Here is a 23,044-nt window from a genome sequence, read left to right as displayed (position 1 = left end):
CCTTGGGGGCCATGGAGCTGGGCCCAGAGGCGGGGAAGCCGGTGCTGCGCCCGAGGGCTCCGACTCCTGTGTGCACCTCCCCATGCCAAACCGGCCCCGGGACAGCAGCCCCCGACTCCTGCCCTGCCTCAGGATGAGCCGCGCCGGTGCCTGCCCTTGCTGCTGTTTCTGGGCTTGGCGGGTTCCTGGTGCCCCTGGGCCCAGCAGGGTGGGAAGGAGCCGGAGATCGCTCCGGGGGCGCAGGGCCCAGGGGCTGTGCCACAGGCTGGGGTTGGGGGTGGGGCGGCTTGGCCCCGTGCGGGTGGGGCTGCGCCCGGCCCACAGAGCACACCAGCCAGGCCAGGGAAGGCACCAGGTTTTCTTTGCTTTAAAGGTAACAAACAGTGTAACAGCAGGGCCCTGCCCGGGGCGGGGGAGCGAGACCCTGCTCCCAGCGCCCTCACCTGGAAATAAAGGCGAGGGGCTGGGCTTAAGCGTGGGGTGTGCACGTCTGTCCGGCGGGCGGGGGGGCGCGGGCGTCTGTCCATCCGGCGGGCGGGGGCGCGGGCGTCTGTCCGTCTGGCGGGTGGGGGGGCGTCGGCATCTGTCCATCCGGGGGGCGCGGGCGTCTGTCCATCTGGCGGGCGGGGGGGCGCGGGCGTCTGTCCATCCGGCGGGCGGGGGCGCGGGCGTCTGTCCGGGGTGCGCGGGCGTCTGTCCGTCCGGCGGGCGGGGGGGGTCTGTCCAGCGGGCGCGGGCGTCTGTCCGGCGGGCGGGGGGGGCGGGGGCGTCGGCATCTGTCCGGCGGGCGGGGGCGCGGGCGTCTGTCCGGGTGCGCGGGCGTCTGTTCGTCCGGCGGGCGGGGGGGCGCGGGCGTCTGTCCATCCGGCGGGCGGGGGCGCGGGCGTCTGTCCATCCGGCGGGCGGGGGCGCGGGCGTCTGTCCGTCTGGCGGGCGGGGGGGGTCTGTCCAGCGGGCGCGGGCGTCTGTCCATCCGGCGGGCGGGGGCGCGGGCATCTGTCCGGGGTGCGCGGGCGTCTGTCCGTCCGGCGGGCGGGGGCGTCTGTCCGGGGGGGCTCAGTCAGCTGCCGACGCCTGCCGGGGCTCTCCGACTCCTCCCTGCCCGCGACAGCCCCGGGCTCTGCCCCCACTGGCCGTGGCAGCTCAAGGCACGGTCGGTTCGCAGCTCCGCAGCCTGGGGGATGCCCCCGAGGGCCGTGCCCGCGGCCCGGCTGAGCTGTGGAGCCGCGGGGGGCTAGGGAGGGGGCAGCGCCCCGGTCTGGTTGAGGATGGGCCGGTCCAGGAAGAGCAGGAGGGGGCGCGGGGGGGGCCGCTCCAGCTCCAGCAGGGTGATGTTGTTGGGGGAGGAGGGGCTCAGCAGCGAGCCGGGCACGAAGAGCGTCTGCTGGGGCCCCCGCGCCCAGTAGCGGCCCAGGTTGAAGCCGTTTACCCAGAGCTGGCCCTGGAGGGGCAGAAAGGGGGGTTAGTGCTGGGGGAGTTCCCAGCCCGGCGCCCTGCCCCCGGTTGGTTACCTCCTGCCCCTGGCGACCTACTTCCTGCCCTTTCCCACCTGCCTGACACCCCTGGGCCCCTGCCTGCAGCTCTCACCCCTCTCCCCTGCCCCACGCTGGAGGCTGCGGTGGGAGCGGGCCCCCTGGCAGCTGCTCCCCCTGCCCTGGTACCTTGCTCCAGCCTGGGAACTTGACGAAGGTGTCCCAGGCGATGCCAGGGGTCTGGAAGGAGCCAGTGTAGAGAGCAGGCCCTGGCCTGGCTCTACTGCCCCCAGCCTGGGGGGTGGGCAGGGGCCAGCCCTGCGCCACGGCCGCGTCCACGTCCAGGGGGTAAATCAGCCAGTCGCTGAGCAGGGCTGAGTCCAGGGTCAGATTCTGGAGCAGGCCCTGTGAACGCAGACGGAAGATGGGCAGATGATGGAGCCAGGACACGGAGCAGCTTCCTGGGGGCTGGCTCAGAAGGGCAGGGCTGGGCCAGCTCGTCTGCCTGGCTCCGTCCTCCCCGCCCGGCCCCTCCCGCCTCCCTGGAGGCTGCAGGCGCAGCCGAGGTGCAGCTGGCTCCCCCCTCCCCGGTCACCCTGCGGTGGGGAACGGAGCGAGCCCGGGGGTGGGGGGGTAACTACACCAGGAGCTCAGGCCCCCGGGCTCTGCCTCCTGGGGACGGGGGACGGTGCCTGCCGCCCTCACCTTGAAGTCGCTGGCGTTGGTGCCGAAGTTGATCCTGCCCATGTTCTCCACCAGCAGGTCCAGCACGGCGCCGGCTTGGCCCGTGAGGTTCAGCGCCGCCTGCCCGTCACGCTCCAGCCGCCCCTGGTACTCCTGGCACGGCATGGGGTCAGCACCAGCAGCCCCTGCCCCCCCCCACACCCAGCCGGGCACCCCCCTTCCCTGGGGCTGGAGAGCCAGCTCCCCCTCCCAGCCGGATCCCCAGGGGAATGGGGAGGGCACAGGCCACAGGGTGAGCGCAGAGCGGGGCCGGGGCCCGGTGGGACTCACCCCGTTGAGCAGGACGTAGGCGCGGTCGCAGACGCCGTTGGGCGGGGAGCTCAGAGGCGCAGGCGTCCACACGTCCCGGGGCAGGCGAGTCCGATACAGGACGAAGCCGTGAGCCTGCGGCGGGCGCCGTGGTCAGAGCCCCCAGAGAACTGCCCGTGGGGAGCTCTGCCAGGGCCCCAGCCGGCTCCTTCCAAGGGTGCCAGTGGGGCCGATCCCAGGCCAGGCGCTGCCGGCACGCCATGCTGGCACCCAGCTGCCAGGCCCCGTGCCCGCCCCACCCCCTCACCTGCTTCACGGCCTCGAAGGTCAAGGGGAAGGGGCTCCGGATGGGCCCGGCGGGGCACAGCACGTCCAGCAGCTCCAGCACCTCGGCCTGCTGCAAGAGAGCAGAGCGGCAGGCTGGGCGGGGCCCACGGGCCGAGGACGCGGCTCCCGGGGCAGCCACTCACCTGCCGCAGGGGCACGGAGCCGTAGGCGAACTTGGGGGTGGCGGGCGGCATCGGGCCCTCAGGCAGCGGCTGGAACTGAACAGCAAAGCCCGTTAGGAGCCGGCAGGCCGGGCCCGGTGCCTCCCAAGGGGGGAAGGGGGGGGCCGGAGCCATGGCAGTCACTGGCCCCGGGCCCTGGCGTTTGCTTGCAAGCAGGTCCCTGCCGGGGGCAGAGCCCCCTCGCCCAGCAGCGAGCGGGGGTCACGGCGCCGGCGCTGAGGGGGCCCGGGGCTGGCAGGACCGAGCCGCCTGCGGGGCACAGGCAGCGCGCCGGTGCTGCTCTCTGCCCGGGGCGCCGCGGGGGCGGGGCCTGGCTCCGGTACCTTGCCGATCACCGTCCGGATGGCAAAGAGCTTCTCCGTGGGGTCGCCGGCCTCCGAGAGCGGCGCGTCGTAGTCGTAGCTGGTGGTGACGGGCTGGTAGCGGCCCTTGTAGTCGGCACCTGGCAGGGCAGGGGAGTGAGCCCGGGGCACCCTGCCTGCTGCCCGCGAGCCCAGGCGAACGGCACCGCGGCGCTGCAGGGACCCGCCGGCCCCGGGCCCCGTGTGGCTCCCCCCGGAGGGGCTACTCACCGCTCCAGTAGCCGAAGTTGGTGCCCCCCTGGAACATGTACCTAGGCGGCAACCCAGAGGGGCTGTCAGAGTCCAGCGCGGCCCCCCCGCTTCCCGAGACCCCAGCGAGGGACCCCCCCCTCCCCGCTTCCTGAGACCCCAGCGCCGGACCCCCCCCTCCCCGCTTCCTGAGACCCCAGCGCGGGACCCCCCCCGCTTCCTGAGACCCCAGCGAGGGACCCCCCCCTCCCCGCTTCCTGAGACCCCAGCGCGGGACCCCCCCCTCCCCGCTTCCTGAGACCCCAGCGCGGGACCCCCCCCCGCTTCCTGAGACCCCAGCGCGGGACCCCCCCCCGCTTCCTGAGACCCCAGCGCGGGACCCCCCCCTCCCCGCTTCCTGAGACCCCAGCGCGGGACCCCCCCCCGCTTCCTGAGACCCCAGCGAGGGACCCCCCCCCGCTTCCTGAGACCCCAGCGCGGGACCCCCCGCCCCGCTTCCTGAGACCCCAGCGAGGGACCCCCCCCCCCCGCTTCCTGAGACCCCAGCGCGGGACCCCCCCCCGCTTCCTGAGACCCCAGCGAGGGACCCCCCCCCGCTTCCTGAGACCCCAGCGCGGGACCCCCCGCCCCGCTTCCTGAGACCCCAGCGCGGGACCCCCCGCCCCGCTTCCTGAGACCCCAGCGCGGGACCCCCCTGCCCCGCTTCCTGAGACCCCAGCGAGGGGCCCCCCCCCTGCCCCGCTTCCTGAGACCCCAGCGAGGGGCCCCCCCTGCCCCGCTTCCTGAGACCCCAGCGCGGGGCCCCCTGCCCTGCTTCCTGAGACCCCAGCGAGGGGCCCCCCCCCTGCCCCGCTTCCTGAGACCCCAGCGAGGGACCCCCCCCCTGCCCCGCTTCCTGAGACCCCAGCGAGGGACCCCCCCCGCTTCCTGAGACCCCAGCGAGGGACCCCCCCCCGCTTCCTGAGACCCCAGCGAGGGACCCCCCCCTCCCCGCTTCCTGAGACCCCAGCGAGGGACCCCCCCCTCCCCGCTTCCTGAGACCCCAGCGAGGGGCCCCCCCCCTGCCCCGCTTCCTGAGACCCCAGCGAGGGACCCCCCCCCCCGCTTCCTGAGACCCCAGCGAGGGACCCCCCCCGCTTCCTGAGACCCCAACGAGGGACCCCCCTGCCCCGCTTCCTGAGACCCCAGCGAGGGGCCCCCCCCCTGCCCCGCTTCCTGAGACCCCAGCGAGGGACCCCCCCCTCCCCGCTTCCTGAGACCCCAGCGAGGGACCCCCCCCGCTTCCTGAGACCCCAGCGAGGGACCCCCCCCGCTTCCTGAGACCCCAGCGAGGGGCCCCCCCCCTGCCCCGCTTCCTGAGACCCCAGCGAGGGACCCCCCCCCCCGCTTCCTGAGACCCCAGCGAGGGACCCCCCGCCCGCTTCCTGAGACCCCAGCGCGGGACCCCCCCCCCCTGCTTCCTGAGACCCCAGCGAGGGACCCCCCCCCCCGCTTCCTGAGACCCCAGCGAGGGACCCCCCTGCCCCGCTTCCTGAGACCCCAGCGAGGGACCCCCCCCTCCCCGCTTCCTGAGACCCCAGCGCGGGACCCCCCACCCCGCTTCCTGAGACCCCAGCACGGGACCCCCCCCCGCTTCCTGAGACCCCAGCGAGGGACCCCCCACCCCGAGCACAGCCGGCCCACGAACCCACCGCGGCATGGGCAGGGAGGGTGCTCAGGCCACATAGACCCACGGCCACACGGGCCACCTGCCTGGAGCAGGGACGGGGAGCCCCTCGGGCCAGCCTGGGGGAGCTCCAGGCCCTGCATGGCTCAGGACACGATCCAGGGAGAGGGGGCCCTGGCCCTCCAGCGCTGGCAGCACCAGCCCCCTGCGCCCGACGCAGCCCGGAGCCGGACCCGGCAGAACCACCCCATGGCCAGGCCCCAGCCCCGCGCCCGACAGTCACATGTTGACGCTGGCTCCCAGCTGCAGCATGTCCTGGAGGCCCCGAGCCACCCGGGCGGGGTCGGTGCCCGCGTGCGCCTCGCCCCAGTAGTCCAGCCAGCCCGTGTAGTACTCCGAGTTCACCTGGGGAGACGGGCCGTTACCCCTGCCCCACGGCAGCCCTCCCCCGCTTGAACCCGCAGGCCCCCCAAGCCTGCTCAGACCCCTGAACCCCCCCAGCCCTACCCGAACCCCAGTGCCCTGCCCAGCCCTCACATCCCAGAGCCCCAGCCCCCCAAACCAGTGACACCCCACACCACCCTGCACCCCCTCAAGCCCCACCCTACACCCCCGGAGCCCCAGCCACGACCCAGAGCGACCTTCCGAGACCTCTTGCCACAACAACCCCCCCACGGCCCAGCCCCCTCTCACCAGGGGTCCCTGGGGCTCATAGAGTCGCTGAGGGGCAAACGCAGCCGTCACGTTGGGGCCTGGAGGACAGAAGGGAGGCAGATCAGCAGGGCCCATGTGCCCATCCTGCCCCGAGCCAGCCCCCCGTTGTACCCCCAGCCTGTCCCTGCCGAGCCTCCCCCTTCGCCCTGCCCTGCCCCCCATCCCCTCCAAGCCTCCCCCTTCGCCCTGCCCCCCATCCCCTCCAAGCCTTCCCCTTCGCCCTGCCCTGCCCCCTATCCCCTCCAAGCCTCCCCCTTTGCCCTGCCCCCCATCCCCTCCAAGCCTCCCCCTTCACCCTGCCCTGCCCCCTATCCCCTCCAAACCTCCCCCTTCGCCCTGCCCTGCCCCCCATCCCGTTGGAGCCAGCCCCCCATTATCCTCCCCCAAGCCTGCCCCCGGCCCGGCCCCAGCACCTGGCCCGAAGTCCACGGTGGCGTAGAGGCCCTGCAGGGTGCCGCAGCGCAGCTCGGCTGGGCTGTTGCCGTCGGTGGTGAAGAGCAGCACGTCGGGGCCCAGCCGGGCGCGGAAGGTGGCCAGCAGGTGCCGCAGGTAGTCGTAGTCGCAGGCGGCGTAGCTGCCGTACTCGTTCTCCACCTGCGGAGCCGGAGGTGCCGGGAGCCAGCCTGGGGTGGGCTCACCCCCCACCCCGCCGCGCTGGGGGAGGGGAGAGGTCGGGGACCCCGCTGGGCCCCTGGAGCCCGACTCCCCATGCCGCTGCTTAGCCAGTCTCAGGACGCCCCACACCCCGCGTGGCCCCTGCTGCACAGCCAGGGGCTATGGGATCAGGGCAGGGGGCTCCCTGACTCCCAGAGCTGGAAGGGACCTCGAGAGTTGTCCAGTCCAGTCCCTGCCCCCATAGCAGGACCGAGCACCGTCCCTGAGGGTCTGTCTACACTACCACCCTATTCCGAACTACCGTGACTCCTCATGGAACAAGGTGTACCTGTAGCTCGGCATAGGAAGCCTAGTCCGAACTACCTAGTCCGTGCCGCGTGTAGCCACGTGTAGCCGCGGGCATGGAGTCTGAACTAGCGGACATTTAAAAATGGCGGCACCCGGCTTTATGCAAATGAAGCCTGGGAAATTCAAATCCCGGGCTTCATTTGCAACTCCGGTTGCCTACATTAACCACCCTAGTTCAAACTAGGGGGCTAGTGTAGACAGACCCTGGGGGTATGTCTACACTACCCCGCTAGTTCGAACTAGCGGGGTAATGTATGCATACCGCACTTGCTAATGAAGCCCGGGATTTGAATTTCCCGGGCTTCATTAGCATAAGCGGGGAGCCGCCATTTTTAAATCCCCGCTGCTTCGAACCCCGTGTAGCGCGGCTACACGGGGCTCGAACTAGGTAGTTCGGACTAGGGTCCTATTCCGAACTACCGGTACTCCTCGTGAAACGAGGTGTACCGGTAGTTCGGAATAGGCACCCTAGTCCGAACTACCTAGTTCGAGCCCCGTGTAGCCGCGCTACACGGGGTTCGAAGCAGCGGGGATTTAAAAATGGCGGCTCCCCGCTTATGCTAATGAAGCCCGGGAAATTCAAATCCCGGGCTTCATTAGCAAGTGCGGTATGCATACATTACCCTCCTAGTTCGAACTAGGAGGGTAGTGTAGACATACCCTGGGAGATTTACCCCACATCCCTGAATGGCCCCTCAAGGATCGAACTCACAACCCTGGGCTTAGCAGGCCAATGCTCAAACCACCGAGATAGCCCATGGAGGGGTTCCGGAGTCAGGGGGGTTCTGGAGTCAGGCGTCTGGGGGGGTTCCGGAGTCAGGTGTCCGGGGGGGTTCCGGAGTCAGGCGTCCAGGGGGGTTCCCGTGGGGGCAGTGCTGAGTCATAAATCTCTAAACTCAGGGGTTGTACCATTTGACTGGAGAATTGCTAATATAGTTCCGATTTTTAAGAAATGGAAAAAAAGCGACCCGGGTAACTATAGGCCTGTTAGTTTGACATCTGTAGTATGTAAGATCCTGGAAAAAAATTTGAAGGAGAAAGTAGAGACATTGAGGCTAATGGCAATTGGGACAAATTACAACATGGTTTTACAAAAGGTAGATCGTGCCAAACCAACCTGATCTCCTTTTTTGAGAAAGTAACAGATTTTTTAGATAAAGGAAATGCAGTGGATCTAATCTACCTCGACTTTAGTAAGGCATTTGATACAGTACCACATGGGGAATTATTGGTTAAATTGGAAAAGATGGGGATTAATATGAAAGTTGAGAGGTGGATAAGCAACTGGTTAAAGGGGAGACTACAGCGGGTCATACTGAAAGGTGAACTGTCAGGCTGGAGGGAGGTTACTAGTGGAGTTCCTCAGGGATCAGTTTTGGGGCCAATTTCATTTAATCTTTTTATTGCTGATCTTGGCACCAAAAGTGGAAGTGTCCTAATAAAATTTGCGGATGACACAAAGTTGGGAGCTATTGCCAATTCAGAAAAGGATTGGAATATCATACAGGAAGATCTGGATGACCTTGTAAATTGGAGTGATAGCAATAGGATGAAATTTCATAGTGAGAAGTGCAAGGTTATGCATTTAGGGATTAATAACAAGAATTTTAGTTATAAGCTGGGGACACATCAGTTGGACGTAACGGAGGAGGAGAAGGACCTCGGAGTCCTGGTAGATCACAGGATGACTATGAGTCGCCATTGTGACATGGCCGTGAAAAAGGCTAATACGATCTTGGGATGTATTAGGCGAGGTATTTCCAGTAGGGATAAGGAGGTGTTAGTGCCATTATACAAGGCATTGGTGAGACCCCATTTGGAATACTGTGTGCAGTTCTGGTCTCCCATGTTTAAGAAGGATGAATTCAAACTGGAACAGGTACAAAGAAGGGCCACTGGGATGATCCGAGGAATGGAAAACCTGTCTTATGAAAGGAGACTCAGGGAGCTTGGCTTGTTTACTTTAACCAAAAGAAGGCTGAGGGGGGACATGATTGCACTTTTTAAATATATTAGAGGGATAAATACCAGCGAGGGAGAGGAATTATTTAAGTTTAATACCAATGTGGACACAAGAACAAATGGATATAAGCTGGCTAGTAGGAAGTTTAGACTTGAGATTAGATGAAGGTTTCTAACCATTAGAGGAGTGAGGTTCTGGAACGGCCTTCCAAGGGAAGTAGTGGGGGCAAAAGATCTATCTGGTTTCAAGATTAAACTAGATGGGTTTATGAAGGGGATGGTTTGATGAGATAACAGGATCTTGGTAACTAATTGACCATTCATTATCAGTGGGAATAGGTCAATGGAGGGATGATAGGAGTTACTAGAGAGAACTTTCTGGGTGTCTGGCTGGTGAGTCTTGCCCACATGCTCAGGGTTTAGCTGATCGCCATATTTGGGGTCGGGAAGGAATTTTCCTCCAGGGTAGATTGGCAGAGGCCCTGGAGGTTTTTCGCCTTCCTCTGTAGCATGGGGCACAGATCACAGCTGGAGGATTCTCTGCATCTTGGGGTCTTCAAAGTATTTGAAGGCTTCAATATCTGAGACATAGGTGAGAGGATTATTCTGGGAGGGGTGGGTGAGATTCTGTGGCCTGCACTGTGCAGGGGGTCAGACTAGATGATCATAATCATCTAGAGATTCCAGAAGACTGGAAAAGGGCAAATATTGTGCCCATCTATAAAAAGGGGAATAAGAACAACCCAGGAAACTACAGACCGGTCAGTTTAACGTCTGTCCCAGGGAAGCTAATGGAGCAGGTAATTAAGGAAATCATATGCAAACACTTGGAAGGTAATAAAGTGATAGGGAATAGCCAGCATGGGTTTGTGAAGAACAAGTCATGCCAAACTAATCTGATAGCTTTCTTTGATAGGATAACGAGCCTTGTGGATAAGGGAGAAGCGGTGGATGTCATATACCTAGACTTTAGTAAGGCATTTGATACGGTCTCGCATGATATTCTTATTGTTAAACTAGGCAAATATAACTTAGATAGGGCCACGATAAGGTGGGTGCATAATTGGCTGGATAACCGTAGTCAGAGAGTGGTTGTTAACGGTTCTAAATCCTGCTGGAAAGGGATAACAAGTGGAGTTCCGCAAGGGTCTGTTTTGGGACCCGTACTGTTCAATATCTTCATCAATGATGCAGATATTGGGATAGAGAGTACGCTTATTAAGTTTGCAGATGATACCAAACTGGGTGGGGTTGCAACTTCTTTGGAGGATAGGGACATAATTCAAAATGACCGTAGCAAGTTAGAGAAATGGTCAGAGGTAAACAGGATGAGGTTTAATAAAGAGAAATGCAAAGTGCTCCACTTAGGAAGGAACAATCAGTTCCATACATACAAGATGGGAAGCGACTGTCTAGGAAGGAGCATGGCGGAAAGGGATCTAGGGGTCATAGTGGACCACAAGTTGAATATGAGTCAACAGTGTGATGCTGTTGCAAAAAAAGCAAATATGATTCTAGGTTGTATCAACAGGTGTGTTGTAAGCAAAACTCGTGAAGTCATTCTGCCGCTCTACTCTGCACTAGTTAGGCCTCAGCTGGAGTACTGTGTCCAGTTCTGGGCGCCACATTTCAAGAAAGATGTGGAGAAATTGGAAAGGGTACAGAGAAGAGCGACAAGAATGATTAAAGGTCTAGAGAACATGACCTATGGAGCCAGGCTTCATGAACTGGGCTTGTTTAGTTTGGAAAAAAGAAGATTAAGGGGGGACATGATAGCGGTTTTCAAATATCTAAAAGGGTGTCACAAGGAGGAAGGAGAAAATTTGTTCCTCTTGGTTTCTGAGGACAGGACAAGGAGTAATGGGCTTAAAGTGCAGCAGGGGAGGTTTAGATTGGACATTAGGAAAAAATTCCTAACTGTCAGGGTGGTCAAATATTGGAATAAATTGCCAAGGGAGGTGGTGGAATCTCCCTCTCTGGAGATATTTAAGAACAGGTTAGATAGACATCTGTCAGGGATGGTGTAGACGGAGCTTGGTCCTGCCTTGAGGGCGGGGGGCTGGACTCGATGACTCTCGAGGTCCCTTCCAGTCCTATGATTCTTGGATTCTATGAATGGTCCCTTCTGACCTTAAAGTCTATGAGTCTATGGGTCGGGGGGGGCAGGGGCCTCCCATGGGGGGTTCCAGAGTCAGGAGTCTGGGGGGGTTCCGGAGTCAGGCATCCGGGGGGGTTCCCGTGGGGGCAGTGCTGAGTCAGGGGTCTGTGGGGGGCAGGGGCCTCCCGTGGGGGGGTTCCGGAGTCAGGGGTCCATGGGGGCGGGTGGCTATGGAGTCAGGGCAGGGGGTTCTGCTGGGGAGCAGTGTTCCCTGGTAGGGGCTGGGGCAGGCTTGGGAGGAAGCCGGGAGGGGCCCTGGGCCCCGCACCCACCTGGACGCTGATAATGTTCCCCCCGTTCTGGTAGAGGTGGGGCCGGACGCGGGGCAGCAGCACGCCCAGCCAGGAGTCCACGGCCCGCAGGTAATCTGGGAGTGGAGACAGCAGCTGGGCTCAGCCCCCCGCCCCCTGCAGGGCAGGCCCCGAGCTGGGCCCAGAGCACCAGCCCCCCCCCCCCCCCCCCCCCCGCATGGTTCCCAGCTCGCCCGGGCGCAGCCGAGGCCTGTCGGGGGGGGGGGCTGCCCTGCCTTTGGGGAGGGGTGAGGAGCCGAATGCCAGAACCCCCACGGCCTGGCCCAGGAGCTGGGGGCTCCCTTACCTGGGTCTGAGGAGCGCAGGACAATGTCTGGTTTCCACAGCAGCCAGGCAGGGAGGCCGCCCTAGAGAAACAGCCCAGAGGGGAAAGACTTGCGGCTCTGGGGCAAGTGGAAGGAGCTGGAAGGTCTGATTGGCCTGTGGCACAGAACTGCCAGTGAAGGGCAGCAGCAGAGCCAAGCGGGGCTGTGGGGCGGGACCGAGGGGCACCGGCAGGGCTGGGGGGGCAGGGGCTGTGGGGCGGGACCGAGGGGCACCGGCAGGGCTGGAGGGGCAGGGGCTGTGGGGTGGGACCGAGGGGCACCGGCAGGGCTGGGGGGGCAGGGGCTGTGGGGCGGGAGTGAGGGGACCGGCAGGGCTGGGGGGGCAGGGGCTGTGGGGCGGGACCGAGGGGCACCGGCAGGGCTGGGGGGGCAGGGGCTGTGGGGTGGGACCGAGGGGCACCGGCAGGGCTGGGGGGGCAGGGGCTGTGGGGCGGGACCGAGGGGCACCGGCAGGGCTGGGGGGGCAGGGGCTGTGTGGGGTGGGACCGAGGGGCACCGGCAGGGCTGGGGGGGCAGGGGCTGTGGGGTGGGACCGAGGGGCACCGGCAGGGCTGGGGGGGCAGGGGCTGTGGGGCGGGACCGAGGGGCACCGGCAGGGCTGGGGGGGCAGGGGCTGTGGGGTGGGAGTGAGGGGACCGGCAGGGCTGGGGGGGCAGGGGCTGTGGGGTGGGAGTGAGGGGCACCGGCAGGGCTGGGGGGGCAGGGGCTGTGGGTGGGACCGAGGGGCACCGGCAGGGCTCGGGGGGCAGGGGCTGTGGGGTGGGAGTGAGGGGCACCGGCAGGGCTGGGGGGGCAGGGGCTGTGGGGTGGGAGTGAGGGGCACCGGCAGGGCTGGGGGGGCAGGGGCTGTGTGGGGTGGGACCGAGGGGCACCGGCAGGGCTGGGGGGGCAGGGGCTGTGGGGTGGGACCGAGGGGCACCGGCAGGGCTGGGGGGGCAGGGGCTGTGGGGCGGGACCGAGGGGCACCGGCAGGGCTGGGGGGGCAGGGGCTGTGGGGTGGGAGTGAGGGGACCGGCAGGGCTGGGGGGGCAGGGGCTGTGGGGTGGGAGTGAGGGGCACCGGCAGGGCTGGGGGGGCAGGGGCTGTGGGTGGGACCGAGGGGCACCGGCAGGGCTCGGGGGGCAGGGGCTGTGGGGTGGGAGTGAGGGGCACCGGCAGGGCTGGGGGGGCAGGGGCTGTGGGGTGGGAGTGAGGGGCACCGGCAGGGCTGGGGGGGCAGGGGCTGTGGGGTGGGAGTGAGGGGCACCGGCAGGGCTGGGGGGGCAGGGGCTGTGGGGCGGGAGTGAGGGGACCGGCAGGGCTGGGGGGCAGGGGCTGTGGGGCGGGACCGAGGGGCACCGGCAGGGCTGGGGGGGCAGGGGCTGTGGGGTGGGAGTGAGGGGCACCGGCAGGGCTGGGGGGGCAGGGGCTGTGGGTGGGACCGAGGGGCACCGGCAGGGCTGGGGGGGCAGGGGCTGTGGGGTGGGAGTGAGGGGCACCGGCAGGGCTGGGGGGCAGGGGCTGTGGGGTGGGAGTGAGGGGCACCGGCAGGGCTGGGGGGCAGGGGCTGTGGGTGGGACTGAGGGGACTGGCAGAACAGCCTGGGACGCTCTCACCATCTCCCACTCAGCGCAGATGTAGGGCCCGGGCCGCAGGATCACCAGCAGGCCCAGCTCCGCCGTCAGCTCCAGGAAGCTCCCCAGGTCCCGGTCCCCAGAGAAGTCGTAGACCCCGGGCAGCGGCTCGTGGTAATTCCAGGGGACGTAGCTGGGAGAGAGGCTCAGTGAAAGGAGCAGCCGCAGGGTCCACACACCCTGCAGGGGTTCACAGGCACCAGGGTCTGCACACCCTGGAGGGGTTCACAGGCGCCAGGGTCTGCACACCCTGGAGGGGTTCACAGGCACCAGGGTCTGCACACCCTGGAGGGGTTCACAGGCACCAGGGTCTGCACACCCTGGAGGGGTACACAGGCACCAGGGTCTGCACGCCCTGGAGGGGTTCACAGGCACCAGGGTCTGCACGCCCTGGAGGGGTTCACAGGCACCAGGGTCTGCACACCCTGGAGGGGTTCACAGGCGCCAGGGTCTGCACACCCTGGAGGGGTTCACAGGCGCCAGGGTCTGCACACCCTGGAGGGGTACACAGGCGCCAGGGTCTGCACGCCCTGGAGGGGTTCACAGGCACCAGGGTCTGCACACCCTGGAGGGGTTCACAGGCACCAGGGTCTGCACACCCTGGAGGGGTTCACAGGCGCCAGGGTCTGCACACCCTGGAGGGGTACACAGGCACCAGGGTCCGCACACCCTGGAGGGGTACACAGGCGCCAGGGTCCGCACGCCCTGGAGGGATACACAGGCACCGGGGTCTGCACGCCCTGGAGGGGTACACAGGCACCGGGGTCCGCACGCCCTGGAGGGGTTCACAGGCACCAGGGTCTGCACACCCTGGAGGGGTTCACTGGCGCTGGGGTCTGCACGCCCTGGAGGGGTACACAGGCCCCAGGGTCTGCATGCCCTGGAGGGGTACACAGGCACCAGGGTCCGCACGCCCTGGAGGGGTACACAGGCACCAGGGTCCGCACGCCCTGGAGGGGTACACAGGCCCCAGGGTCTGCATGCCCTGGAGGGGTACACAGGCACCAGGGTCCGCACGCCCTGGAGGGGTTCACAGGCACCAGGGTCTGCACGCCCTGGAGGGGTACACAGGCACCAGGGTCCGCACGCCCTGGAGGGGTACACAGGCACCAGGGTCCGCACGCCCTGGAGGGGTACACAGGCCCCAGGGTCTGCATGCCCTGGAGGGGTTCACTGGCGCTGGGGTCTGCACGCCCTGGAGGGGTTCACAGGCACCAGGGTCTGCACGATGAGGGCATGTGCTGCCAGACACTGCAGGGACAGGGCTCAGAGCCGACCGCAGCCACTGGGATGGGAGCAGCCCGTCTGAGGCTCTGGGCTCAGGGCAGGCACCGGGGACCCCAGGGCTGAGCTATGTGGGCGAGTGGCCCTAGCAGGCCGCAGCTGGAGCAGGCCATGCCGGGGGCAGTGCACCGGACACAGGCCGCGCTGGGGGCAGTGCACTGGACACAGGCCGCGCTGGGGGCAGTGCACTGGACACAGGCCGCGCTGGGGGCAGTGCACTGGACACAGGCCGCGCTGGGGGCAGTACACCGGACACAGGCCGCGCCGGGGGCAGTGCACCGGACACAGGCCGCGCCGGGGGCAGTGCACCGGACACAGGCCGCGCCGGGGGCAGTGCACCGGACACAGGCTGCACCGGACACAGGCCGCGCTGGGGGCAGTGCACTGGACACAGGCCGCACCGGACACAGGCTGCACCGGACACAGGCCGCGCTGGGGGCAGTGCACCGGACACAGGCCGCACCGGACACAGGCTGCACCGGACACAGGCCGCGCTGGGGGCAGTGCACCGGACACAGGCCGCGCTGGGGGCAGTGCACTGGACACAGGCCGCGCTGGGGGCAGTGCACTGGACACAGGCCGCGCTGGGGGCAGTGCACCGGACACAGGCCGCGCTGGGGGCAGTGCACTGGACACAGGCCGCGCTGGGGGCAGTGCACTGGATACAGGCCGCGCCGGGGGCAGTGCACTGGATACAGGCCGCGCCGGGGGCAGTGCACCGGACACAGGCCGCGCCGGGGGCAGTGCACCGGACACAGGCCGCGCCGGGGGCAGTGCACTGGATACAGGCCGCGCCGGGGGCAGTGCACCGGACACAGGCCGCGCCGGGGACAGTGCACCGGACACAGGCTGCACCGGACACAGGCCGCGCTGGGGGCAGTGCACTGGACACAGGCCGCACCGGACACAGGCTGCACCGGACACAGGCCGCGCTGGGGGCAGTGCACTGGACACAGGCCGCACCGGACACAGGCTGCACCGGACACAGGCCGCGCTGGGGGCAGTGCACTGGACACAGGCCGCACCGGACACAGGCCGCGCTGGGGGCAGTGCACTGGACACAGGCCGCACCGGACACAGGCTGCACCGGACACAGGCCGCGCTGGGGGCAGTGCACTGGACACAGGCCGCACCGGACACAGGCCGCACCGGACACAGGCCGCGCTGGGGGCAGTGCACTGGACACAGGCCGCGCTGGGGGCAGTGCACCGGACACAGGCCGCGCTGGGGGCAGTGCACTGGACACAGGCCGCGCTGGGGGCAGTGCACCGGACACAGGCCGCGCCGGGGGCAGTGCACTGGATACAGGCCGCGCCGGGGGCAGTGCACCGGACACAGGCCGCGCCGGGGGCAGTGCACCGGACACAGGCCGCGCCGGGGGCAGTGCACCGGACACAGGCCGCGCCGGGGGCAGTGCACCGGACACAGGCCGCGCCGGGGGCAGTGCACCGGACACAGGCTGCACCGGACACAGGCCACGCTGGGGGCAGTGCACTGGACACAGGCCGCACCGGACACAGGCCGCGCTGGGGGCAGTGCACTGGACACAGGCCGCACCGGACACAGGCCGCGCTGGGGGCAGTGCACTGGACACAGGCTGCACCGGACACAGGCCGCGCTGGGGGCAGTGCACTGGACACAGGCCGCACCGGACACAGGCCGCGCTGGGGGCAGTGCACCGGGCACAGGCTGCACCGGACACAGGCCGCGCTGGGGGCAGTGCACTGGACACAGGCCGCGCTGGGGGCAGTGCACCGGACACAGGCCGCGCTGGGGGCAGTGCACTGGACACAGGCCGCGCTGGGGGCAGTGCACCGGACACAGGCTGCGCTGGGGGCAGTGCACTGGACACAGGCTGCGCTGGGGGCAGTGCACCGGACACAGGCTGCGCTGGGGGCAGTGCACTGGACACAGGCTGCGCTGGGGGCAGTGCACCGGACACAGGCCGCGCTGGGGGCAGTGCACTGGACACAGGCCGCGCTGGGGGCAGTGCACCGGACACAGGCTGCGCTGGGGGCAGTGCACTGGACACAGGCTGCGCTGGGGGCAGTGCACCGGACACAGGCTGCGCTGGGGGCAGTGCACTGGACACAGGCTGCGCTGGGGGCAGTGCACCGGACACAGGCTGCGCTGGGGGCAGTGCACCGGACACAGGCTGCACTGGACACAGGCCGCGCTGGGCCCGCCCGAGGGGGGCGCTTACACCTGCACGGCGTTGAGGCCGCTCATGTACATCTTGCGGAGCCGGTCCCTCCAGGCCGGGCGCGGGACGCGGGCGTAGTGGATGCTGCCCGAGATGTAGCGGAAGGGGGCCCCGTCCTTCCGGAAGCAGTTGTTGGCATAATCCACCTGAAAGGAGGGGGCGCCGGCACCGGCCTGGCCCCGCCCAGAGCTGTCAGCACCCCGGCCCGGCGGTACCCCGGCTGCGCTGTCCTTGTGGGGGTGGGCAGCCGGCTCGCTGGACCCCGCAGCCCGGCCGAGCGCGGGGGGGGCTGCTCGCTCGCACCCACGCGGCCCGGCGGGTTTCACGTGGACGCACCCAGGTGTGGGCGTAGCCAGGCCACTTGCAGACCCGGCACCAGCTCCCCCGGGGCACTGGGGCTGCGGGTGCCAGGGGAAGCCCAAGGACCAGGCGGGGGAGGGGGAGAAGTGACAGCCCCGGAGCTCGGCATCCTTAGCTGCTCTGCCCAGCCACTGCCCCTCCAGCGCCACCCCAGGGCCGCCCTCCCCGGCCCCCCACCCTGCCCAGCCACTGCCCCTCCAGCGCCACCCCAGGGTCGCCCTCCCCGGCCCCCCGCCCTGCCCGGCCCCGCCCCTCCAGCCCGGCCCCCGCCCCTACCCCATCCCCCGGCCCCCGCTCCCCCCGGCCCCTGCCCCGTCCCCGGGCCCCCCGGACCCTGCCCCATCCCCGGCCCCCCGCCCCGCCCCGCCCGGCCCCTACCCCATCCCCCGGCCCCCCGCTCCCCCGGCCCCTGCCCCTGCCCCGTCCCCGGACCCCCCGGCCCCTGCCCCGTCCCCGGGCCCCCCGCCCCCCCCCCCCCCCGGCCCCCTGCCCCGTCCCCCCCGCCCCACCCGGCCCCTACCCCGTCCCCGGGCCCCCCGGCCCCCCGGCCCCTGCCCCGTCCCCGGGCCCCCCGCCCCACCCGGCCCCTACCCCGTCCCCGGGCCCCCCGGACCCCCCGCCCCCCGGCCCCTGCCCCTGCCCCATCCCCGGGCCCCCCGCCCCCCCGGCCCCTGCCCCGTCCCCGGGCCCCCCGCCCCACCCGGCCCCTACCCCGTCCCCGGGCCCCCCCGGACCCCCCGCCCCCCCGGCCCCTGCCCCTGCCCCACCCCGGGCCCCCGCCCCGCTCCCCGCCGCCCCCCCGGCCGTGCCCACCTCCAGCAGCAGCAGCAGCAGCAGGGCGCGGGGCGCGGGGCTCATGCTCGCGGCTCCCGGCAGCTGGGGAGGCAGGAGCGGTCACATGACGCCGCCTGGCGGCTCCCGGCCCCGGCTCCCCCCGCTCCAGGCTCGGCTCGGCCCTGCCGGGCGGGGGGGGGGGAGCAGCGCGCGGACCCGGGCAACCCTCGCGCGGCGCCAGGCTCAGCCCGGGCAGGGGGACGGGAGCGGGGCTCGGGCCGGCAGCCCGCGGGGAGCGGGAGCAGCGCCCAGTGCAGCCGAGCCCGGGGCAGCGATCTCTGGGGGGTGCGCTGGGTCCCGGGGGGCAGTGATCTCTAGGGGGGTGCGCTGGGACCCAGGGGGCAGTGATCTCTAGGGGGGTGCGCTGGGACCCAGGGGGCAGTGATCTCTAGGGGGGTGCGCTGGGTCCCGGGGGGCAGTGATCTCTAGGGGGGTGCGCTGGGACCCAGGGAGGCAGTGATCTCTAGGGGGGTGCGCTGGGTCCCGGGGGGCAGTGATCTCTAGGGGGGTGCGCTGGGACCAGGGGGCAGTGATCTCTAGGGGGGTGCGCTGGGTCCCGGGGGGCAGTGATCTCTAGGGGGGTGCGCTGGGACCAGGGGGCAGTGATCTCTAGGGGGGTGCGCTGGGACCAGGGGGCAGTGATCTCTAGGGGGTGCGCTGGGTCCCGGGGGGCAGCGATCTCTAGGGGGGTGCGCTGGGTCCCGGGGGGCAGCGATCTCTGGGGGGTGCGCTGGGTCCCGGGGGGCAGCGATCTCTAGGGGGTGCGCTGGGTCCCGGGGGGCAGCGATCTCTGGGGGGTGCGCTGGGTCCCGGGGGGCAGTGATCTCTAGGGGGTGCGCTGGGTCCCGGGGGGCAGCGATCTCTAGGGGGGTGCGCTGGGTCCCGGGGGGCAGTGATCTCTAGGGGGGTGCGCTGGGTCCCGTGGGGCAGTGATCTCTAGGGGGTGCGCTGGGTCCCGGGGGGCAGTGATCTCTAGGGGGTGCGCTGGGTCCCGGGGGGCAGTGATCTCTAGGGGGGTGCGCTGGGTCCCGGGGGGCAGTGATCTCTAGGGGGGGATGCGCTGGGTCCCGGGGGGCAGCGATCTCTAGGGGGGTGCGCTGGATCCCGGGGGGCAGCGATCTCTAGGGGGGTGCGCTGGGTCCCGGGGGGCAGCGATCTCTAGAGGGGTGCGCTGGGACCCGGGGGGCAGCGATCTCTAGAGGGGTGCGCTGGGACCCGGGGGGCAGCGATCTCTAGGGGGGTGCGCTGGGACCCGGGGGGCAGCGATCTCTAGGGGGGTGCGCTGGGTCCCGGGGGGCAGCGATCTCTAGGGGGGTGCGCTGGGTCCCGGGGGGCAGCGATCTCTAGGGGGCGCGCTGGGACCCGGGGGGCAGCGATCTCTAGGGGGCGCGCTGGGTCCCGGGGGGCAGCGATCTCTAGGGGGCGCGCTGGGACCCGGGGGGCAGCGATCTCTAGGGGGGCGCGCTGGGACCCGGGGGGCAGCGATCTCTAGGGGGCGCGCTGGGACCCGGGGGGCAGCGATCTCTAGGGGGGCGCGCTGGGTCCCGGGGGGCAGCGATCTCTAGGGGGCGCGCTGGGTCCCGGGGGGCAGCGATCTCTGGGGGCGCGCTGGGTCCCGGGGGGCAGCGATCTCTGGGGGGGCGCGCTGGGACCCGGGGGGCAGCGATCTCTAGGGGGCGCGCTGGGACCCGGGGAGCAGCGATCTCTAGGGGGCGCGCTGGGTCCCGGGGGGCAGCGATCTCTAGGGGGCGCGCTGGGTCCCGGGGGGCAGCGATCTCTAGGGGGGCGCGCTGGGTCCCGGGGGGCAGCGATCTCTAGGGGGGTGCGCTGGGACCCGGGGGCAGTGATCTCTAGGGGGGTGCGCTGGGTCCCGGGGGGCAGCGATCTCTGGGGGGGGTGCGCTGGGACCCGGGGGGCAGCGATCTCTAGGGGGGTGCGCTGGGACCCAGGGGGGCAGCGATCTCTAGGGGGGTGCGCTGGGTCCCGGGGGGCAGTGATCTCTAGGGGGGCGCGCTGGGACCCGGGGGGCAGCGATCTCTAGGGGGCGCGCTGGGTCCCGGGGGGCAGCGATCTCTAGGGGGCGCGCTGGGACCCGGGGGGCAGCGATCTCTAGGGGGGCGCGCTGGGACCCGGGGGGCAGCGATCTCTAGGGGGGCGCGCTGGGACCCGGGGGGCAGCGATCTCTAGGGGGCGCGCTGGGACCCGGGGGGCAGCGATCTCTAGGGGGCGCGCTGGGTCCCGGGGGGCAGCGATCTCTAGGGGGCGCGCTGGGTCCCGGGGGGCAGCGATCTCTGGGGGGCGCGCTGGGTCCCGGGGGGCAGCGATCTCTGGGGGGGCGCGCTGGGACCCGGGGGGCAGCGATCTCTAGGGGGCGCGCTGGGACCCGGGGAGCAGCGATCTCTAGGGGGGCGCGCTGGGACCCGGGGGGCAGCGATCTCTAGGGGGGCGCGCTGGGTCCCGGGGGGCAGCGATCTCTAGGGGGCGCGCTGGGTCCCGGGGGGCAGCGATCTCTAGGGGGGTGCGCTGGGACCCGGGGGCAGTGATCTCTAGGGGGGTGCGCTGGGTCCCGGGGGGCAGCGATCTCTGGGGGGGGTGCGCTGGGACCCGGGGGGCAGCGATCTCTGGGGGGTGCGCTGGGACCCAGGGGGGCAGTGATCTCTAGGGGGGTGCGCTGGGTCCCGGGGGGCAGTGATCTCTAGGGGGCGCGCTGGGTCCCGGGGGGCAGTGATCTCTAGGGGGGTGCACTGGGACCTAGGGGGCAGTGATCTCTAGGGGGGTGCGCTGGGACCCAGGGGGGCAGTGATTTCTAGGGGTCTGGGCTGGGACCCAGGGGGCAGTGATCTCTAGGGGGGCGCGCGCTGGGACCCAGGGGGCAGTGATCTCTAGGGGGGGGGGTGCGCTGGGACCCAGGGGGGCAGTGATCTCTAGGGGTCTGGGCTGGGACCCAGGGGGCAGCGATCTCTAGGGGGGCGCGCGCTGGGACCCAGGGGGCAGTGATCTCTAGGGGGCGCGCTGGGACCCAGGGGGCAGTGATCTCTAGGGGGGTGCGCTGGGACCAGGGGGCAGTGATCTCTAGGGGGGGATGCGCTGGGTCCCGGGGGGCAGTGATCTCTAGGGGGGTGCGCTGGGTCCCGGGGGGCAGTGATCTCTAGGTGGGTGCGCTGGGACCCAGGGGGCAGTGATCTCTAGGGGGGTGCGCTGGGACCCAGGGGGCAGTGATCTCTAGGTGGGTGCGCTGGGACCCAGGGGGCAGTGATCTCTAGGGGGGTGCGCTGGGACCCGGGGGCAGTGATCTCTAGGGGGCGCGCTGGGACCCAGGGGGCAGTGATCTCTAGGGGTCTGGGCTGGGACCCAGGGGGCAGTGATCTCTAGGGGGGGGGTGCGCTGGGACCCAGGGGGGCAGTGATCTCTAGGGGTCTGGGCTGGGACCCAGGGGGCAGTGATCTCTAGGGGGGTGCGCTGGGGCTCAAGGGGAGGGCGGTTCCTCCGTGGGGATGCCCCAGGACAGGGCCAGGGAGCAGGGCTGGTAGCTGGTGCCAGCTCCAGGCGGTGCCCCGGCCGTGCCCGGGGAAGCCCCCTGCCCCAGTGGAGGGCTCTGTGACCCAGCGGCTGGGGGGCAGCCCCATGGCCAGGCGAGCTGCCCGTTACTCGCCAGGTGGGGGCCGGCTCTCTGGGGAGCGGGAGGCCCATGGCTCCATTGGACGCTGCCGCCGCCTGGGCCCTGGCGCCCCCCAGCGACCGACCTCAGCATGTTCCGTGCAGGTCACAATGGGGCGCAGCCGGCGCGTCCCCTCCCCCGGAGCCCGCTCTCTGTTGCCCCTGCCCCTCCCTCGGCAAGGCGGCCCCTGCTGGGCGCTGCCAGCAGCCACCCCACTGGGCCCACGGCGCCAGCTTTGCCCTCGCCAGGCCGGGCCGCGCTGCCCCAGGACGTGGCTGCTGCCGCGCTGAGCACCGGCGCCCGTCCCCTGCCAGGACCAGCCATCACGTGGCTGCAGGGGCGCGCCGGGGGGGGGTGCCCCGGGGAGGGGTCTGGCCCCTGACCTGTGCGGGAGGGGAGGGGGGCCCTTCTGGAGCAGAGCAGGGGGCTGACTCTTCAGGGAATAGGCAGTAGCCCATCTCCCCGCCCCTCTTGGCGGGCGCCCTGCCCCCGGGGCAGCTCTCCTGGCACCACAGCCACGTGGCTCTCTGCGTCCCCCCCAGCGGCTGCGGCTGCCCCATGGCCCTGCGGGTGCCGGGCCGGGCTGCACGCCTCCCAGCCAATGGCTCCCTGGGAGCTCCCCGGCACTCTTACCACGCAGGGCCTGGCTCAGGCGCTCCTACGGGAAGCTGCTCGCCCAGAGGGGACTGCGGGCGCAGAACCGGAGTTGGCAGCTGCAGGGCGGAGCAGGGCGGCCACTGGACGCATCCCCGGGGGCTGGAGAGCGGAGCCAGCCTGCAAGCCCCCGGCCAGGCCCCGGCTCCGCACTGCCCTGCCCGGCTCTCGGTAACAGGAGGGGAACTCCAGCCAGTCTCCCAAGGGGAGCGTGTCTGAGCTCCAGCCCCCTGGGGCGCTGCCCTAGTTAGAGGCTTCTAGGCTGGGGCCTCCCCTGGCCGGCTGCACTCAGGCACCCAGCCCCCCAGCTCTTCTGGGCAGGACTGACCTGCAGGCAGCCAGCTCGGGCCGGAGCAGGAGTCTGTGGCTGGGTTCCCTGGCTCCTGCTGTCAGGACGGGACAGGGTCTGACAAACACCTTTCCAGCCCTCCTGGGCAGGGACTGCAGCTTGAAACTCCCCCTCCCCCAGGCTGGGAAAGCAGGAGGCAGAAGAGGAAGGCAGGTCCTGGCTTTTGAGCTTTGAGTCACTCTGGGGCTGGGGCCTGGCTGGAGAGGTTTGCGGTGGGGGGGGGGGGGGGCACTGCGCTGGGCTCAGCTCACAGGCTCCTGGAGCTTCCTTTGCAGCCTGCGGAGTTTCTCTTCCCAGCAGAGGGACCGGGGCTGCAAAGCCTGATGACAGGGGAGCTGAGCCCCCCCCCCCGACAGGCCCCTCTGCCCTCCCCTTAACCCTCAGAGCTCGCAGGTACCACAGGCCGTGGCAGGTTCTGACAAACCCCGTCCTGCTCACAGGTCCTGGCCGGGCCCCTTGTGCCC

At 69.4% G+C, this 23,044-nt stretch overlaps 1 protein-coding gene across 3 annotated transcripts; it reads right to left on the bottom strand.

The window, feature by feature from the left end:
- Positions 1–345: 345 nt before the first annotated feature.
- On the bottom strand, positions 346–21,666 carry GLB1L (galactosidase beta 1 like). 3 transcript variants are annotated; one of them, XM_089779598.1, is made up of 17 exons: positions 21,572–21,666; positions 17,899–17,961; positions 16,726–16,898; positions 13,221–13,418; positions 11,586–11,646; positions 11,261–11,355; positions 6,319–6,499; positions 5,885–5,943; positions 5,475–5,596; positions 3,547–3,587; positions 3,298–3,416; positions 2,936–3,010; positions 2,773–2,862; positions 2,487–2,600; positions 2,178–2,309; positions 1,662–1,877; positions 346–1,441 (listed from the first exon to the last, which is right to left on the bottom strand). In XM_089779598.1, exons 1-17 carry the CDS (start codon positions 21,615–21,617, stop codon positions 1,235–1,237), a joined length of 1,992 nt encoding a protein of 663 aa, XP_089635724.1. In that variant the 5' UTR covers positions 21,618–21,666; the 3' UTR covers positions 346–1,234. The 3 variants fall into 3 exon arrangements, with proteins under 3 accessions (XP_089635724.1, XP_089635726.1, XP_089635725.1); XM_089779600.1 differs by lacking the exon at positions 21,572–21,666 and having other exon boundaries at positions 13,221–13,371; positions 17,899–17,943; XM_089779599.1 differs by lacking the exons at positions 17,899–17,961; positions 21,572–21,666 and having other exon boundaries at positions 13,221–13,453; positions 16,726–16,819.
- Between the last annotated feature and the right edge of the window lie 1,378 nt (positions 21,667–23,044).

Source organism: Pelodiscus sinensis, chromosome 7, assembly GCF_052426305.1.
Source record: "Pelodiscus sinensis isolate ZL-2025 chromosome 7, ASM5242630v1, whole genome shotgun sequence".
NCBI lineage: Eukaryota > Metazoa > Chordata > Testudines > Trionychidae > Pelodiscus > Pelodiscus sinensis.
Note: the sequence above shows the minus strand (reverse complement) of the source record. Positions and strands in the feature narration are given on the sequence as shown.

Bases quoted from the DNA above. Each gene is read 5' to 3' on its own strand.
- GLB1L (XM_089779598.1), bottom strand. From the start codon at position 21,617: ATGGAGCCATGGGCCTCCCGCTCCCCAGAGAGCCGGCCCCCACCTG. The intron at 3,588-5,474 runs GTGACTGTCGGG...GTTGCCGCCTAG, and splicing joins CTGGGAGCCAGCGTCAACAT to GTACATGTTCCAGGGGGGCA. The intron at 2,310-2,486 runs GTGAGTCCCACC...ATGCCGTGCCAG, and splicing joins CCTACGTCCTGCTCAACGGG to GAGTACCAGGGGCGGCTGGA.